This window comes from Carex rostrata, chromosome 6 (genome assembly GCF_964058835.1).
Source record: "Carex rostrata chromosome 6, lpCarRost1.2, whole genome shotgun sequence".
In the NCBI taxonomy this organism is placed as follows: Eukaryota; Viridiplantae; Streptophyta; class Magnoliopsida; order Poales; family Cyperaceae; genus Carex; species Carex rostrata.
In genome coordinates this window covers 13,181,414-13,199,858 of record NC_135923.1, presented here as the reverse complement: position 1 = coordinate 13,199,858, position 18,445 = coordinate 13,181,414, and the positions used below count along the sequence as shown (strand labels likewise).

The following is an 18,445-nucleotide window of genomic DNA, read 5'->3' as shown; positions in this document are numbered from 1 at the left end:
GATGTCTTAGGAAGAGTTGGTATCCAGTGTTGCACGACCAACTTTTGAGCTCAGCATCTAAGAAGTAGTGTTGTTTTCAGACTCATGCATGTTATCGATATTCTGAATTCTGAAACACCCCAGTTAAAATGGTGGTGTGTTATGGGAGATAATATAAATTCTATTATCAATTTTCTTCTCCGAAAAGTATTTATAAATCGAAATACCGCAGCTAATTGATACCTTTTCTTTTGAGGAGTATTTATACTGTTATTTTTTTTTCTTAATAAAGACACTAGAATGAAATCAAATTACAGTCGAAACGTTTTAAAAAATTCTTACCGCCAACTTTTTAACACCTCAAAAGTATTATTAGAATTCAAATAACAAAGAGGGATTCAAAGTTCAGAAATTTTGAGTCTTATCACAACTAGAATTCTTTTTATTAATAATCCAAATAAATCTTAAACAATAAACTATAATCATTCAATTTCAAAAAAATAAATAAACTATAACTATTGATCTTGTTCGATTTTCTAAAGATAATTTCTAGTATAAGATCAAAAGGCCAACAAAATAGAATAAGAAAAGCACGGTGAGGAATTTGAGGGAAATGATTGCAGAGGAGTCATAGAGAGATAGGAGGAGAGATATAGGCGAAATAGGCACAGGAAAGAAATCGCTTTCGAACCTTGGGTGGGGAGGAGGGTGTCAGCGTATCGGTACGGACGCCTTTATTTTGTCCTTTTTCATCTCGATGCTCCTCTCTCTTCTCTCTGACAAAGTTTCCAGGAAAAAAGAAAAATAGGATAAAATTGTTTGGCGCCTTATAAGTTATAATATCCAATTATCGGCAGCATCCCCTCCAGCAGTTATGCACATTACTTCCAACATCACCATGCAATTGCTGTGCGGTTTTGGGTTTATATTTACCCGACCCGTTTGAAGGCTTTCGGTTTGGATTTTTTTTCTTTCTTTCTTTCTTTCGCTTCTCTTTTCTGTATAAAATAAAATATTCTGTTATGTGGGACCCATATGTCATTCTTACTGTAGAGTATACTGTAGCAAGATCTATGAGGATTATATATATATAATAGATTTAGGAATGAGTGTGCTGTAATCATGGATTGAATTAATAGAAGCCTACGGGCGTTTTCGCTGGCAAAAAAAAAAATTTAGAGCACTAAATGGTGCCACTTTATCATTTCTCAGGTATTTATACATTCGTGCATTTTTAAGTTTTGAACTGCCGCCTAAAAAAAATTACTGTTTTCAGTCTTTCACTCTTTTGTGATGCCTCAGCAGGTCAAAAAGCTTTTAATCTGCACATGCCTTTTAGTTGTCCCACCTTGGGCTGAAATAGGTGGTCCACGGCCTAGCATTTGCAATCTTGGCCCAGCAGCTAATAAGAAAGGTTTCCTAGGAACATGGTCCAATCTACTGGTTTATAATAGGGAATGGTACCTGATCTTCAGACTTCAGTAAATGGTCCGGGAAATAGAGTAAGGCTACGGTGCTACGGCTCAATATTTGAGTTTTTAAAATTTTAACAGTTAATCCGAACCGTTTATCTTGTTCTCCATATTAATGTGTTTGCAGACTAAATTTTACATTTTTTGAAATTTTTTTACTATATTTTTAGATAGATAGAAAATCACTTGATCTAAAAAAATCCTACACCATTTGGATATTTGATTTTCTACCTATCTAAAAAAATAATAAAAAATTTGGTCACCAAACACATATTAATATGGAGAACAAGATGAACGGTTCGGATCGACTGTTAGAATTTTGAAAACTCAAATATTGAGCCGTAGCACCATAACTCTCTATGCAACCCATAGCACCGTAGCCATACTCCGGGAAATATACTGTTTTATCTGAGCTTGAAGATAGAGGTGATATAAAAAGCAAAGATATTGGGACAAGCTACGTATTATCTTTACTCAAATAAAACTAGTTGCTGCACGTCCGAACAGATTGTTTTCGTTTCCGACTTTTATTTTTAATTTTTGATAGTTTAGAATTATCTGTTTATGGGAACAATACAGGCGTAGTCAAGACTCCTGAGGACGAGATATGCTGCTAACTGCGTAATGAAAATGATAATAACCCAATACAGACTGGTTTTGTCTGGTATTATGCTGGCACATGCTTATCCTTCTCACTTAGCTAACCTAAAATTGTCAAGTGAACAGACGAGTTCATTTAAACAAATTTTGTATCAAAAGTATACAAGATAAATTGGTTTAAGCAAATTGAGAACATCAAATCTAATAAACAGTTCTCACAACCCACTGAATTGGTGAAAATCAAAACATCTTTCTGCTTCTTATTAATACCATAACTTCTTCTTTTTTTCTCTCCTCAATAGTTTTTGTGTGACATCATTTGATCACACACTCTGAAATTGTGACACAGAAATTATTTTATAAATGTCAGAGTCAAAGCATCAGTTTAGCGCCTCAAGGTCTCTACTATGTACTCACCATAGAGGTCCCTGCACAAAGAAACAGAAGCAATCAAACACTTCGCAAAAAGGATCGATGTCAAAGACTTACTGGTTCCACTTGTTTCCAACAGAGCACAAACTTCAAAAGAAAAATATAAAAAAGTCTCATCAATACCAGAAACAACTTGAACCTTTTTCTAGTAAAGACAAGCTTTTTTTTTTCTTGCTTTCAGTTGTTATATATATATATATATATATATTAACAAGTAATTTCATCATCATCAATCATTGTTGTTATTGTTTTTGTTTTCATTTGAATTATGAGAAAAGTGATAAATAAGCATACATAGAGTGCTGAATGGCCTTGACAGCAGCTTCTGCTGGGAGGAATTCATCCACAGCGACCTCCTTGTTCTCATTCTTCGTATCTGTTCAGCAATTTACTCATTTAAACACCTATGGTTCTGTTTATGACTGGAAACATAGGTTCAATATAATCATTAACTGGCTTGTACTGACACATGGGACCTTGAGAAGCATTATCACTTTGACATTATTTTGACTGTTTTGATGCCCATTGCAAGATATGTAAGTTGTGTCTAAATATAATTATAGTGGTCGAGGATTATTCAAACTAAGGCTTAGCAGTTAAGGGGTTGGTGATGCATAATTGGGATTAACTGAGGTTAATAGAGTCTTAACTGCACAATGTTGGTGTGCAAAGCCAAGATGGGTTGAATCTAGGGCGATTGAGATCAAATGAGGTACAATTCAAATTTTGAGGCTTGATTAAATTGAAACTAGGTTTAATCAAGGACTCTGGTTTTGTCTGTGGATAGATGTTGGATAGGTCAAGTCAGTTAAATGTGATTGATTGAGGTTTAATTTGGTTGAGCACACAAAGAAGGCTTTTTTGCACAACCAATAATTGATTGATGCTAACTTGGGATGAGCTGCGGACTATCAATTCTTAATTAAAGAGTATTGCTCCAAGTTGGAGCTAAATTGGGTTAAATTGAGGACGATTGTGGCTTTTTTTCTAGCACAGTGGAGACTAAATATCAATTGAGTTATATTGAGCACGGCAGAGCTAATTGCCCTATAGAGGGCTGATCACAGCTAAACTGGATTAGGTTCTGAACATTTGAGGGTTAACTTAATTGTAAAAGTTCTTATGAAGACTAAATTGGGTCGAACTAAAATAACAACTGCCTAAATCCCCATAAAAGGAATGATTTGAGGCCACATTGTGTTTTCAATTTTTCATAACTCCAAAAGTTCCTAAGGCAAGCAAAAGGAGTTTTAACATACAATCTTCAAAGAAGCGCCTAATTTCAGCTAGACGGTGAGGAGGAAGCTCTTTCAGATCGTTGTAATGGCGATATTCCGGATCGTCAGCACATACTGCTATTATTTTGTCATCTCTTTCTCCCTGTTAAAGAAGTAAACCGAGTAGAAGCAAAATAATGAGTTCCTGATGATAATACCGAAATGGTTTATTGTATTTAATAACATGAAATCCAAAGGCTAAGCATTAAAATGGAATTGTAATTACTTGATCAATCAAGGGCATCAGGCCAATTGCTTTGGCACGAAGAAAAGAACCAGGTTGGACCGGTTCCTGTAATCAGTAAAGCAGTTAATTAAAATAGCTTTCAAAATTACCGCTAAATAAAATAGTTGCTGGCATAATGACAAAAAAAAAATGGACTTGGACATAGTTAAGTATTTTAAAAAATGGAAAGAAGAAGAAAGAAAAGTTTGGCATATAACTGTAAGAAATTATTTACTGACCTGCATTAGGACCAAAACATCCATGGGATCAGCATCTTCACAGAGCGTACGGGGGATAAAACCGTAATTATGAGGATACACGACTGATGAGTACAAAACTTTATCAACCTAGAAATAGTCACCAGACAATAATAAAATGATGTTAGAATTAAAATTCCCTGAATACTCGCTATGCTTCTTAACATTCATGGACAAAAACTTTCGTTAGAGCTCTATCTAATATTTCAGGAATATGCTACTTCAAATATCTTGATGAAACCTTTCTAATACACACCTTGATCAGTCCAAACCGCTTATCAAGCTTATACTTAACCTTGCTGCCCCTATTTATCTCTATAACCTACAATATAAAATTAACAGGTTGTTACAATTGATGATGACGCCAAGAATAAAATAAGTTGTAATAAAATCAAGAATCCATAAGTTTCTATTGATGACCCAAATTTCAAGAAGAACTTACACAATTGAATACAGAAGGAGCTCCAGGACCTGCATGAAAATGTTGAAGAACATTAATTTATTGTCTTTAGTTAATAAATATGTAATTCCTCGAAAATAAATGTTCAAGAAAGGGGGGGATTTACCTATTTCGAGGTCATGCCAAGGGTGAGCAGCAACGGACTTACTATTCATAGAAGAGAGGATTCTTTCATTGAGCCGAGGCATCAATCTGCTACTATCTTCACTCATCTTGATTCAACTAGGTGTGTACTGAAATAATAAGAAAAGAGAACCACTGAAACAAAGTCACCACCTTTATCAGACAATATATCTAGTAAATTATTGATTCTCAACCACAGTCGTCAAAACTCAAAATCAACTCCAAGGAACTCAACTCTATGAGTAATTGAGACGACTGATACACTAATTCCAAGAGTTGCTTTTAAAAAGAGCACAAGAACTAACTTTGATCAGGAAACAAGAAGGAGAGATCGAGAGAGAGCTTACAGCAGAAAAACAAAATTGCAACAGGAACGAGTTCACCTTGAAGGCGTGAACTAGATTGGAGGAATAGTTGTTGGACGGGGAAGAAAACAAAACTTTTCTGTGTGATTTCTTTCCAGTAACCAAGAAAGAATAATATAATCCTAAGCCTTCTACTTTACCCGCAGAATTCTAGGGGCGACAACCAAGAAAGCAGCTCCAGCCTAACCGGTTTTAGTGTATCCACTTGCCACTTCCATCCACTTCCAACTCTACGACATTTTACTTGTTTGATGAGTAGAACTAGTGGTTTGCTAACGGGTTACCCGTGACCCGTTCCGAGTTACCCGTTAGGGGTAACGGGTAGGACGGGTAAAACCCGTAATGGGTCAATCTAAATTTGGTTATTCCAACTTAGGTCAATCTAAATTATTCATGTTTTGTTGATATCTAAAGTTATATCTTGACTTAAATTATTTCTTGTTTAGTAAGAATTTGATGGCTTAAGGCATGATTTGATATTACAAATTATTTTGTCCTACAAAATTTGTAATAACAATAATATAACTATTCTTCGTATTTTTTTTTCTTTTCATGTTGATTGAAAGAAATTATACAAGAAAATGAGTTATGTATAAATTAATACTATATCTTAGAGAAGCACATTGTATTTAATGAATCTTATTTAATTAAAGTTATATATGTACTAATTTATTTGTCAAAAATGTGTTAGGTTGATGAAAAAAGAAAATTATTTTGTAGTACATTAAAAAAATATTTTATTTAATTATTTTCTAGATTGCATATTTTGTTGATTTAGAAAGTTATGTCATTTAATAAAAAAATATTGATTCTATAATTGATAAAGTTATAAGTTTCCTTATACATAAATGAAAAAAAATTAATTGCTTATTTTATATTTCTTAAAAAGTTATTAAAAATAATAAAAATAATGAAAAGTTAGGCCTCATACTCAATTAAAATTAAACCACATAGAGAGGTGATTTAGTTTAGGCCAATTTAGTTCGATCTAAAGATCGACTTATTCCGTCTTAGTCCGACTCAATTAAACCACGTTTGGTGAAATAAGTGAGGCCTAAAATTCTTATTCCAATATTTAGTCCACAACCAAACATGACATTAACCTATTGAAATATTGAGTTAGTAGCTTTTACAAACTCAGAGCTAACACGTTATTCTCGCTAACCTCACTCTCAATCCAAAGGCACCCAGTCTTTTATCGAGAAAAGAAAATGAGACTTGTCCCATTAAATATCGTTTGGAGAAATCACCAGATGTTTTTGGTTCGGAGAAATCACCAGATGTAACTTTAATTATTATTATTAAGTCTATTATTAATTACATTAAATAGTGTACCCGGTTTTATGCTTTTTTTTTCAATATATCATTTAAAAAAAAAAATAGTGGTATATACCACCGATTTCATTTGAAATTATAGCATATCTGACATAGTACCTAATTGGTATTAAAATCAAATATGACAAGTCTTTTCAAAACAGAAACAAAAACAAAAGAAATACAAAACCTCATAACATGCATATAACTAAGTAAGGCAACAAACAAGAAAGTACAAAAAATATCAAAATATGCATAAAACTAAGTACTACATATCTAATAAGTCTTCATCATCCTCCTCTTCTCCAGACATTGGAGATGGATGGTTGCCAACTCCAAAAACCTGCATATCCTCTGAACTGGTCACTTGGGAAATGGACATTGAAAGGTCCATTACTTGAGCCAATTCTGAACTTCTTACCTCTTCCTCCTGAAGTTGATATGGGAGATCTTTAACATCAAAATGGAGTATTAGACTCAATTTTAAAAATGAATTATCTAAACGAGATTGACACAAAAAACTAGCCAATGAAATAATTATTGCACCAATAGATTTAATTGGTAATGGGTTAGCATCATTAAAACAAATTCGATTTCTTTCTAACCAAATGATCCATAAAATGGATCCTCGTAATAGCTCAACCAATAGCCTATCTTTTAAAGGAATATTTGCATATAATAACCATAAATCCTCTAAAGATGCACAAGTAAATGTAAAATTATTATGATCGGCAATCCAATTCCATATTAATCTAATGTAAGAACAATGTATAAAAAGATGTTCAGTATCTTCAGATTGATCACAAAAAACACAAGAAATATCACCTTGCCAACCTTTGGTAGCTAAATTAATTTTAGTTAGGATTTTATCCCTCCTAACTAACCATAAAAATATTTTGATTTTCAAAGGGATATGTGATTGCCAAATAGAATTATACTCCTTATTTGGAATACCCCCATATTCAAGTCATGGATAAAAAGAATGTGCAGTAAAGTTATCATCGTTAGACCATCTCTAAATCAAGAGTGAGTCTATGGTACTATGCATATTACAATTTGGCACCGTGCTACGGCTCTACATTTGAGTTTTCAAATTCTAATGATCGATCCGAACCGTTCATCTTGTTCTCCATATTAATATGTGTTTGGAGACCAAATTTTACATTTTTTGAAATTTTTTTATTATTTTTTTAGATTTATTGAAAATCACTGTTTTTTGACGGTCCAGAATTTTCAGATCAAGTGATTTTCTAAATATCTAAAAAAATAGTAAAAAAAATTCAGAAAATGTAAAATTTGATCTCCAAACACATATTAATATGGAGAACAAGATGAACGGTTTAGATCGACCGTTAGGATTTAAAAACTCAAATATAGAGCCGTAGCACAGTAACAACCCGTGATATGCATAGTACCATAGACTCACTCCTAAATCAATCTATCCTCTAACTGATCAGATAAAGTGAAATGCTGAAATCTAAACTGTAAAGCTTGTCATTCTTCTAAACAGATACCAGTAATTGTCTTTTGAAAGACAATTGAAGAGTAGAACTAACAAAAGCCTCGGCAACTGAAATAAATCTATTAGATACTATAGAAAACAAGTGCGGATATTGATGTTGTAAAGCATGCTCAGAACACCATCTATCTAACCAAAAAGAAGTAGTTTGACCATTACCTATTTCTTTGTTTAATCCTAAATTAATAACCAAAATATCCTTAAGAATTGATCTCCAAAAGGGAGAGCAAATTGTAAGAGTAGTTCTTGTCCCATATTTACTTCGAATTATATCCTTCTACTTACCATGTACAGTATTATCTAAAAATCGAATCCACCACTTAGCCAATAAAGCTTTATTCATAAGTTTCAAATTTAAAATGCCCAAACCACCTTGACTTTTACTCTTACAAACTATTCTTCATTCCACTAAATGATATTTCCTTCTTGTAGAATTACCCCCATGCCACAAGAATTTTCTTCTAATCTTATCTATTTTATGTCTTATTTTTACGGGTAATCTATAAATAGATAACCAATATAAAGGAATAGCTGAAATGACAGAATTGAGAAGAGTAACTCTACCCCCTATGGATAATAAGGAACCCTTCCATGTTTGCAATTTTTTCTCAATCTTATCTATAAGAATTTGCCAATCAATGTCTGTAAGAGACTTATTATTGGCTGTGACACCTAAATAAGTAAGTGGTAAATTAAGTACCTTACAACCCAATACAGAAGCTAAATCAGTACACTCTAAATCATTCAAATTTAGTGGGTACATCTCACTTTTGTTATAATTAATTTTGAGACCCGAGACATTCTCAAATGTCAAAAGAAGTCATTTAATATTACCTAAAATATTTTTATCAGCTTTAAGAAATAGTAAAGTGTCATCGCAAAATGTAAATTTAACACATTCCCTAAATTAGAAAAATTACCTAAACCTTCTATAAATCCCCCTTGTTGTGCTCTCAACAGAATCTTAATTAAAACATCCGTAACTAAAATAAAGAGAAAATGTGACAAGGGATCAACTTGTCTCACCCCTCTTTTACATGAAAAGTATGGACCTAAAGTACCATTCAGATTAACACAAGTTCAACTACCTTCTAAAGTAAATATAATCCAAGAAATAAATTTAGGACTAAAGCCTCTTAATTGCATAACCTCTATAAGAAAATCTCAATTAACATGGTCAAAAGCCTTTTCAAAATATAACTTAAATAAAGACTCCTTTCTGTTCCGTAATCTTAATCTGATACAATACCTCATGGACACATACTACATTATTAAGAATAAATTTACCTTTAATATAAGCTGTTTGTGATGAATCAATTATAGAATCCATAACATTTGAAATCCTACATGCAAGAAGTTTAGTAATAAGTTTATAACTATAATTAATTAAACTAATAGGTATAAAATTCTGTACTGTATGGGAAAAAAGGCAATTAGGATTGTTATTTGCCACGTCATACTCCCAAATGATTGGTAGCGTTTCTGTGGGTGAGTTTGTTCTGTGGAGGTTGAAGTGAAACGGATGGCAATGCCACGGAGAACCTTGACGCCAGATAGATGTGTCCCTTAATTTTGATTAGTAACTTAAAATATTTCAATAAGCGGGCATTGGAATTAATTAGTATATCCGTGATCGGGAGTCGGGACAATCATTGGAATCTCTGGAGCATATGCGTTAGCTTTTTTTTTATTTTATTATTTTATTTTTGAGGAGACATGCGTTAGCTTAGCAAAGAAAAAAAGATGTACGCCGGAATAATAGCTGCCTGGAGAATCTACATATGAAGCAAGGCAAAATGGTCCACGACTGGTTGAAAATGTTTCTCGGAATTTATTTATGTAGATTGCTAAACAAACGCTGAAATGCAGTTTGTGATGAATTCAGATCCAGTTCCGTACCGGATGGTATGAATCTCAAAACGGACCTTCTACATTACAATATTCACCGAATTTCAACTGTTCGGTTGGAATTGTGTTACTTTTATATGTAATCGGGACAGTACCAGAGAGGATACGGGTTTCAAAATGATTGCTCTAGCTGCTATTGCCACGTCCGTAAATGGAATTAGAATTTTATATAGCTACGGTTTGAAAGTATTTATTAATAGAAATTCTTGGACAAGAAAACTATTTGATAATTTTGATAATATCTCAAAATCAATTAAAAAGTGTTGAAAAGACTATAGGTGCTGTTTGAAAATTCGATAACGCATGAGGGGGTTAAGTTCAGATTATTTAAAAGTAAAAATTATTAGGTAAATAATAAGAGATATTTAAAATCTAAAAAAAACACGACAGATGTATCACTTTTAATACGTGGAATATAAATTACTCCTATATATATATATATTTTTATGATTTTAAGTATGTAATAATGGAATTTATCTTTTCTTTAAAATTCGATACTTGTACTTCTAATTAAGATCAAGGGATAGAAGAAAAGTTAAGGTTCTTAGTTCTGACAAATTACAATCTAACGGATGATAGTAAAAATTCTCATCAGTTTCTTAAACTATTGAACTTACTAATAAAATGAGACCTATTTAAGATTTCCATTTCCTCTTTATTTATTTTTTCAATTTAAGCCTGTGATGTCAAAATCGAGACATGAAACTCCAGCCCAACTGGCCCAAAATACGGTCCATAATCAGAGTCCGAGTTCTCTGCATTAACGCACCGTTTGAGTTTAGCTCCGGACCTTACGATCAGAATTCGGATCAATCGGGGTCACGCCTGTAATGCACGTGATCTTTCAATATTCGTGGGGATTTAAATCGAACGGTCTGGATCTAAATTAAAATTTGAGTCAACTCGTAGGATACGAATTGTCGAATTCCCATAATCAACTACAGCTTACTGCTGCTCCGACGACATCCAAGTTCAGTCAAATTAAGAATGGGAATAATGGCATGCATAAACCCGACCATCACAAAACCCCTTTTCTCCTTGCCTCTCCGCCACCTCCTCCGACGTGGTATGGCGCTTTGGTCGATGAGAAAGGACCCGTCCCTTGAGCGCGCGCTCTCACGCAACCGCCGTTGGGTCGTGAACAACCAAATCAAAAACCTCCTCATCCGCTCCCCCACCCGCTCTCTCCCCGTCAAATTCCTCCAGAAAAAGTACAAAACCCTCGACATGCGAGGGAGAGCGATAAACTGGCTCAACAAGTACCCGTGCTGCTTCCAGACGTTCCCTGATCCCACCGGAGAGACCGAGGATCTCTTCTTCGGGTTCACCAAGCGGATGGAGGAGCTGGTGGCGGGAGAGGAGGCTGCTATTGAGGCGTCTGAGCCTGAGATGGTTATCAGGCTTGGTAAACTTCTCATGCTGTCAAGGGATCGGAGGTTGAATGTGTCTAAGCTCAAGGGATTGCAGAGAAGCTTTGGTTTCCCTGATGATTATTTATTTAGACTCGTGCCTAATCGGCCTGACCTCTTTCGTGTCATCAACCGGTATGTATCAACTATTATGATTTAATGTGCCTCATAACACTGGTGAATACCATTATTGGTGTTGTAGTCTATGTAGTATTCACATGATTAAAAAAAAATGACAACAATGATTGAGAGGTGCTTAATGAAGCTGGAAGAATGATCGCCAGTTAACTCACTATTTCATTTTACTGTGAAAAGAACAACAATTTCTCATCTGCAATTTCAATGCAAATGTGCTGATGGTTTCCTAACTCAGGTATGGGCATCGAAACACTATGGAGGTCGAGCTAGTCAAGTGGGACCCGAAGCTTGCCACATCATCTGTGGAGGTAACTGCAATCAGCAATGGCTGGGACCCGCATTACAGATGCTCGCTCCCATCAAGCTGGATCAAGTCGCACGAACGGTTTGAGGAGTTCAACAGCGGATCACCTTACATCTCACCTTACAGGAACGATTGGGAACATGAGGAGAAGCACACTGTTGGGATGGTGCACGAGTTACTTTCTTTAACCTTGTGGAAAAAGTTATCTATTATGAAGCTGGAGCACTTCAAGAGAGAATTTAAGCTGCCGGAGCAGCTTAACCGGCTCCTACTTCGTCATCCGGGCATCTTTTATGTGTCGAATAGGTTCTCAGTTCTTCTACCTTCTATGATTTTGTGTTGTTTGGTTGTTTGCTTATCTGTTTTGTATAAATGTTTGCTTATATTTTACCTGTCAAAAACTAAGGATTTTCAGTTTTGGCCAGTTTGTGCTGGTTAAGGTATGGTTTGGGTTGAGGTGGTGGTTCCCTAAATTTTTGCAGATATATCTGTATTTACTCAATATGAACCTGTTAATTTGATTATTGGTACTAGATTTCAAATTCAATGTAGTCCAATTGTGCCTCAGTGTAACCTCTCTGGTACAATTTTGCATCAACGCGACCAACTTAAGCCCAATTTGGTCTCAATTTAGTTCTATCTATTCTGATTTGCTCTAATTAATCCTCAACTGTGCACCAACTGTGATCTAATGATAAATAATCTGCCTCAATCAGCCTTAACTCATCCAATTAGCCACCGATGAAGCCAGGAGATGCCAGTAAAATAAAACCAGTCCTGTTAGTTACCCTTCTTGGCATTTGTGCCCCTTAATGAAGTATGTAAATACGACACTAATCCTTTCCCGAGGATTTTCTTATGTGGGACTAAAAAAAGGTCATAGTAGGTATAAAATGTACACAGTAGTGCTCCGAGAAGGGTATAACGGGTCGGATCTTGTGGAGAAGGACCCTGTAGTGGCTGCGAAAGATAGACTTGGTGAGCTGATGCAGGAAGGCTTGCATGAATACAATCAAAGAAGGAAAGTTATGAATTTAGAGAAGAAGCGAAATAGAGGAGAGATTGAATTGAGAAAGACCAGCCAAGAGGAGAGTGATCATGTGGCGGCATTGGATTGGGTCGAGAGACGAGAGGAGAGGAAGAGGTTTTACAAGGTTCTATTTGATGACAAATGATTTATGAGGGTATTCATTTTCTTCATATCTTGAAAGTTCTACACATTCCCTTAATATGTGTTTTACAGCAGCAAATTGAGCCAAATTAAGTGTCAGTTGACCTCCTATTTATCAATTAGCTTATTTAATACTGTTTGTGCCTAGTTAGCATAAAAAAATGCCCATTCAGTCTTGGTTTAGTGGTTCCCTCATTTCCGCAATGAAAGAACTAACCATCTAAGTGAAAAAAAGAGAGAGAATTAAGGGCTAGAAATGTGGTTTGACCAGTATTGGTACTGTTTCAGCCACCAAATGCTGGGTTCATAGCATGACCATTATATTACCAAATCCAGCATTAACTTTTGGAAGTAACTGTTCTAAAGGTAAATCCTGTACAATGTGTAACCCCTTTTTTTGGAAACATAGTCACAGGAGCTCGGCCATGTCTATCTTTCATAACCGAGGATCACAAGTGGAGACAAAATTACTTCAAGAATTTTATTCTTGCAATGATCAAAGTAATAGATAGACATTTACTTATCTTTCAACCATGATGTAATTGAAGAGCCTTGCAAGAGTAAATAATCAGAAATGCAAAGATCAGGCCCGAAGGATCAGGGAAGCTGAATTTCTGTTACAAGATAGGTATAAATTGGTAGTTTGGTTAAGTGCACAACTGTAGTAATCAGTGGAAAGAAAGATCAGGTCACATAGCTCATGATCAGAAAGAATGATATAGATAAACAGATTCTCCAGATCACACCTAATTGCATATCTAAATCTAAAAGATAATAATCAGATTCTATCTGACCAGTCTAATCTAAATTGGATGGCTCAGATTGGTCTGTGGCAGTCCAATACTGTATGACTGATAGAGAAGAAAGAACATAAAGTACGGAAGGAGATCACCTGCCCTCAGGGGTGCAGGAAAATCCTGCCCCCTCAGTCACTGCCGGGTGGGGCCGGTCACTGTTAATTTTTGAACTGGGGGCCTACTGACAGTGACTCTGGGAATTTCGTGCCCCCCCTGGGGGCAGAGGATTCGGTCTCCTAAAGTACCTGCTAATTAATGGATCCTCTTAAACAAATTTCCTTTTGGATAAAGGTGGTCCCATATCTATTGTTGTGGGAAATGGTCCAAATGGAAGAATTTGGTTTCACTAATTGTAGAGATATCCAATTGAAGAAAGAAAGCACTATCTTTGATGATTATGTTTATTCTTGACATGTTTGTTAGGGTGTGATGTTATTGATCTACCTTAATTTCATGTAAAACTAGAGTTTGGATATAATTGCAAAAGGCAGCTATAGATTTTTATGATCAAAGCAGACGTGGGATTGTTTCAAATTGGTCAGTGTGATCATCCTAATTGATTAGGGTAACAACCATTGATAAATACAGTTGTAAATCCTCTCCTAAATTCTCTGTATCTCTATTTTGTTCTTCTTTTTTAGGGCTATACTCTCCATACATCAAGATTATTTTTTAGATCATTTACTCAAGCTAATTTCTTTTGTTGAATGAAATTTTTTTTATTTGTCTTTTGAATTTATTTTGCTTCAATGACAGATGATTAGAAACTCATTAACAAGACTAGAGTGAAGGCAATACTGAATGCAATTAGACAATCAGACGATGAAAGTGAAGGCAAATACAGAATCTTCAATTAGCTTCTACTGAGATCATATTAGCAAGCTTCTGAATAGCATTTATATTATTTATTTTCAGTAACCTAACGGAAAAAAAAATTGATGAGGTAAATAGTTGTTCGAGAATAATTCATTGATACTCGTACTATTCAAAGATTTTACAATTCTTGTAGGTCATGCATGATTTATATCTGTATAATCTAAATTAAGGTAAGAGGAGGGTTCAAATGCACCATGATTTTTGTGATCCAATATGCTCCACATCCTTTATCTCCGTTTTCAAAGTTCGAACAGTCGATCCAAACCGCTCAACATGATATTCACAATAAAATTTGCTTGGAGACCAAATTTTATATTTTTTAGAATTTTTTTACTATTTCTTTGGATAGGTACAAAATCACTGTTTTAAGGAGATTATGGACCATCCGATAAATTGATATTGTACCCTATGTAAAAAAATAGTAAAAAAGTTCTAAAAAATATAAAATTTGATCTCCAAGAATATTTTATTATGAAGATCATGTTGAGCAAGTCGGATCGATTGTTTGGACTTTGAAAACCGAGATAAAAGATGTGGAGCATATTGGAGCACAAAAATCATGGTGCATTTGAACCCTCCTCTTAAGGTAAAAGCATATTATTTGTTATCTTAAAAAATGGGTATTTGATATATTATATTATGAAAAATTAAATCATTTTTTAATCATATTCGGTAATATATCTGAATCATGGGCTTCATACTTGACTGATTGTTTTTGAATTCCGAATTTCCTACCTATCAATAAGATTTGAGTTTTTCTGTTAGCATATGTTGGTAGATTATACTAAGATATAGTAATTTAATCTTCCAATTTTTTCATTTGTGTTAAGGAGGTTTTTCTTTTTGAAATGTTGTGATTTGGAGATTTATTTTCATGTTTTATGCAGAAAAGTTGTAAAAAAAGAACCCTGATAGATATCTACACCTTCATTTTTACAAATGTTATGGAGTTGGTTGTATCTTGTATGTGCTATGCTTATTTAATTATTCAATTAGAAAAAATAAAACCCATTGCTAGTTAAAAATCATTCCAGGGTTTTTAATAGTAGGTAGCAACTGTTGAATCAGATAATCTTCTATCATATTCTAATAAATATAAATTAGGGTTAATTTTCTATTTATCCTTCAAGACTTCTTTAGTTTTCTGTTTACCCCTACACTCTTTGTTATATTTAATATATCCCTTTAACTCTTTTTTTTTTTTTCTATTTACCCATATAATTATTTACTCATATTTAAATGTTATTAAGATCTATCTTTTCCTATTATACCCTTGCTCTTACTCATAAAATTTTGTATGCTTTTACCAACAACTTGAATAAATTTGTTGTACGTGATAAATTTGATAATGTCGTTTAGTTGATAATTATTAGTAGTTTGAATAAACTTGTAGGCACATTATCGTTGAATAAATTTTCTGGTACCAATACATGAGTAAATTTGGCCGGTACATGTGCATAAAGAATCCTCTTTGTCAGTGTCGCCATGAAGCATCCATATCTTCTTCTTCTATTTTATTACTCCTCGTTTTAGCAAAATAAATCTTGACAACTTTCGCCCAACAGTCCCTGTTAAATTATGGAATCTTGATTTAGGTGAATGAATCTTCTCTAAGCTGTGCTCCATATCTCAGTTCTATGCAATAAAATACCCTCGCGTGATATATATTCTATTTTGGTTTGGCAAAAGACTTTTGAAGAAGAACAATTTATTAAAAATAACCCATCGTCAACCTTTAGAAAAGATTCTAATTTCTGACTTGGGTGAGATGCAACAGTCGACCATATATGATTTATCCGCGTCCTCCATTGCTAAGCTCCAAGGGAGATTGACTTTAGATTGAATTTGGCTGACACAAGGATGCGCCATCAGCCAAATTCTAATAAGGTACTGGCACAAACAAATTTATTCAATGATAAAGCACCTACAAATATTCAAGCAACTAATAATTGCTAACTGAATGGTATTATCAAATTTATTCAAGCTGCTGGTAATAACATACAAAATTTTACAAGTAAGAGCAAGGGTATAATGGAAAAAGATAGATCTTAATAATATTTTTAAATGTGAGTAAATAACTCTATAGGTAAATAGGAAAAAATAGAAAGAGCTAAGGGATATATTAAAGATAATCAAGAGCGTAGGGGTAAATAGAAAATTGAGAAAGACTTGAAGGGTATGTAGAAAATTAACCCTATAAATTATTATAGAAAAAAAAAATGAAAGTGAAATCGTACTACGTTTGACTACAGAGTTTTTTTCGGTCTTTTCAACCTCAAACATCACAGCGGTAGTGTTCGGCACACCCTCCTTAAAGTTCCTTAGAGCTCCTTAGAATACTAAGGATTTTTAAGCTTGCCAAACACATGTTCCTTTGTAAAACTTAAATTTTTTTTCTTAAACCACCTTTTGTCCACATTTTTAAGCTTGTCCAAAGTTTTGAGAAGTCATTCTATATGACTTAAGCACTTAAAGCTTCTTAAGAAAGTTAAGCATTCACTTTCTTAACTTTTTGTTGTCAAATACCTCTTCCTTAACAAAGTTTAAAATTTAATCCTATCCAACTTGCCGAACACCTTAACGTTTTAAATGATTGTGTTTAGAGTTCTAAATTTATTCACTCAGATTTTTCCAGGAGAACTCAGAGCATCGTTGTTATATATTCAGGAGAACTTTGTAAAAAAAAGTAGGGGTTCGTTTACACTGTTATTTGTGTCGTGAAAGGACTTCATATTAATTCGTCCCAATCTGAAAACAAATAGATAATATTACATGAAAATATGAAAGCGCAGATTAGTCCGTATTACCCATCAATATTTTTGTTAAACAAAGTTCAAATGGTTGATGTGAACTATTCAATATTATTTTTATATAAAACTGTACTTGCTAATTAAATTTTATATTTTTTTAGAATATTTTAACTATTTTAGATCAAGTAATTTTCTGCACATCTAAAAATAGTAACTTTCTAAAAAATAAAATAAAATTGTTCTGCATTTACAATTTCATGTATAGATCATGTTAAACGGTTCAGATTGATTGTTTAAATTAAAAAAATAAAAATATTAATTAATATTATTAACCAATATGCGCTACGCATACAGCATACTACCATAGTCTCGCTCTGAAAAAATTGTGAAAAAAAAATCTTCAACGGGTGTGATATAATAGTCTCATTTGATCGAAAATAAATCTACTGTAATTCTTGGGGAATTTCAGGACCCTGTAATCTCGATCTCAGCCATTGATCTTTCTCGAGATTTGTGCATGAAAACTTACTTTTTTTATAATGTTTTCGAGATCTGTACACTGAAAAAATAGATGGTTGATATTGGAATTCCAAATTTGGACTCCATGCCGTTTCAATCAACAGATGTGACATGACGTAAACAACGCCAGATTAAACTGAATTCTAATTTTCGTAGCATTCTATTATATAGATCCTACAATTTTTATTATCACTTTACTAAAATAACCATGTTTGATGAAGAGATGAGGTCAAGGATTACAAAGATAATTTTTTTTCGTGTGAGATAAAACTTATCTCATCACTTTATCTTTTTATCAAACAGACTATACATACTAGAAGCAATATAATTTGGTGATGACTTCAAAATAATATTATTCGTGAGGAGATTTCGAATTATCTCATGTGCTGCAAAGGTCTTGTACGAATTCAAAATTTGATGATGACTTCAAAATTTGATGTCTTTTCTAGTTCCTTTAGTTCAATTAGAAGTGCAATTTTTTTTTTTCTAAATCTATGTCAGTTCTGTTTATTATTTTTTTAAAAACGGTAACTAAAGAAAAGTCGGCCC

General features: G+C 33.7%; 2 protein-coding genes and 1 long non-coding RNA gene across 5 annotated transcripts; 2 read left to right on the top strand and 1 right to left on the bottom strand.

Annotated features, from left to right (window-relative positions):
- Positions 1–2,179: 2,179 nt before the first annotated feature.
- On the bottom strand, positions 2,180–5,322 carry LOC144555370 (soluble inorganic pyrophosphatase 4-like). 3 transcript variants are annotated; one of them, XM_078303668.1, is made up of 9 exons: positions 5,174–5,322; positions 4,810–4,936; positions 4,686–4,714; positions 4,500–4,565; positions 4,226–4,333; positions 3,987–4,052; positions 3,743–3,863; positions 2,778–2,859; positions 2,180–2,479 (listed from the first exon to the last, which is right to left on the bottom strand). In XM_078303668.1, exons 2-9 carry the CDS (start codon positions 4,913–4,915, stop codon positions 2,437–2,439), a joined length of 621 nt encoding a protein of 206 aa, XP_078159794.1. In that variant the 5' UTR covers positions 4,916–4,936; positions 5,174–5,322; the 3' UTR covers positions 2,180–2,436. The 3 variants fall into 3 exon arrangements, with proteins under 3 accessions (XP_078159794.1, XP_078159795.1, XP_078159797.1); XM_078303669.1 differs by having other exon boundaries at positions 4,810–4,961; positions 5,174–5,241; XM_078303671.1 differs by having other exon boundaries at positions 4,810–4,925; positions 5,174–5,222.
- Positions 5,323–10,836: 5,514 nt separating this feature from the next.
- LOC144556100 (Ubiquitin carboxyl-terminal hydrolase family protein) lies at positions 10,837–13,697 on the top strand. The gene is made up of 4 exons (XM_078304592.1): positions 10,837–11,476; positions 11,715–12,089; positions 12,670–12,967; positions 13,364–13,697. Exons 1-3 carry the CDS (start codon positions 10,920–10,922, stop codon positions 12,956–12,958), a joined length of 1,221 nt encoding a protein of 406 aa, XP_078160718.1. The 5' UTR covers positions 10,837–10,919; the 3' UTR covers positions 12,959–12,967; positions 13,364–13,697.
- Positions 13,698–14,680: 983 nt separating this feature from the next.
- Positions 14,681–15,319, top strand: LOC144556101 (uncharacterized). The gene is made up of 2 exons (XR_013512214.1): positions 14,681–14,797; positions 15,214–15,319. It is a non-coding gene; the product is annotated as an uncharacterized LOC144556101 (long non-coding RNA).
- Positions 15,320–18,445: the final 3,126 nt, after the last annotated feature.

Bases quoted from the DNA above. Each gene is read 5' to 3' on its own strand.
- LOC144556100 (XM_078304592.1), top strand. From the start codon at position 10,920: ATGGGAATAATGGCATGCATAAACCCGACCATCACAAAACCCCTTTTC. The intron at 11,477-11,714 runs GTATGTATCAAC...TTCCTAACTCAG, and splicing joins CTCTTTCGTGTCATCAACCG to GTATGGGCATCGAAACACTA. The intron at 12,090-12,669 runs GTTCTCAGTTCT...AGGTCATAGTAG, and splicing joins ATCTTTTATGTGTCGAATAG to GTATAAAATGTACACAGTAG.
- LOC144555370 (XM_078303668.1), bottom strand. From the start codon at position 4,915: ATGAGTGAAGATAGTAGCAGATTGATGCCTCGGCTCAATGAAAGAATC. The intron at 4,334-4,499 runs GTGTGTATTAGA...GACTATTTCTAG, and splicing joins AGCGGTTTGGACTGATCAAG to GTTGATAAAGTTTTGTACTC. The intron at 2,860-3,742 runs GTATGTTAAAAC...ATTGCTGAACAG, and splicing joins TAGGCGCTTCTTTGAAGATT to ATACGAAGAATGAGAACAAG.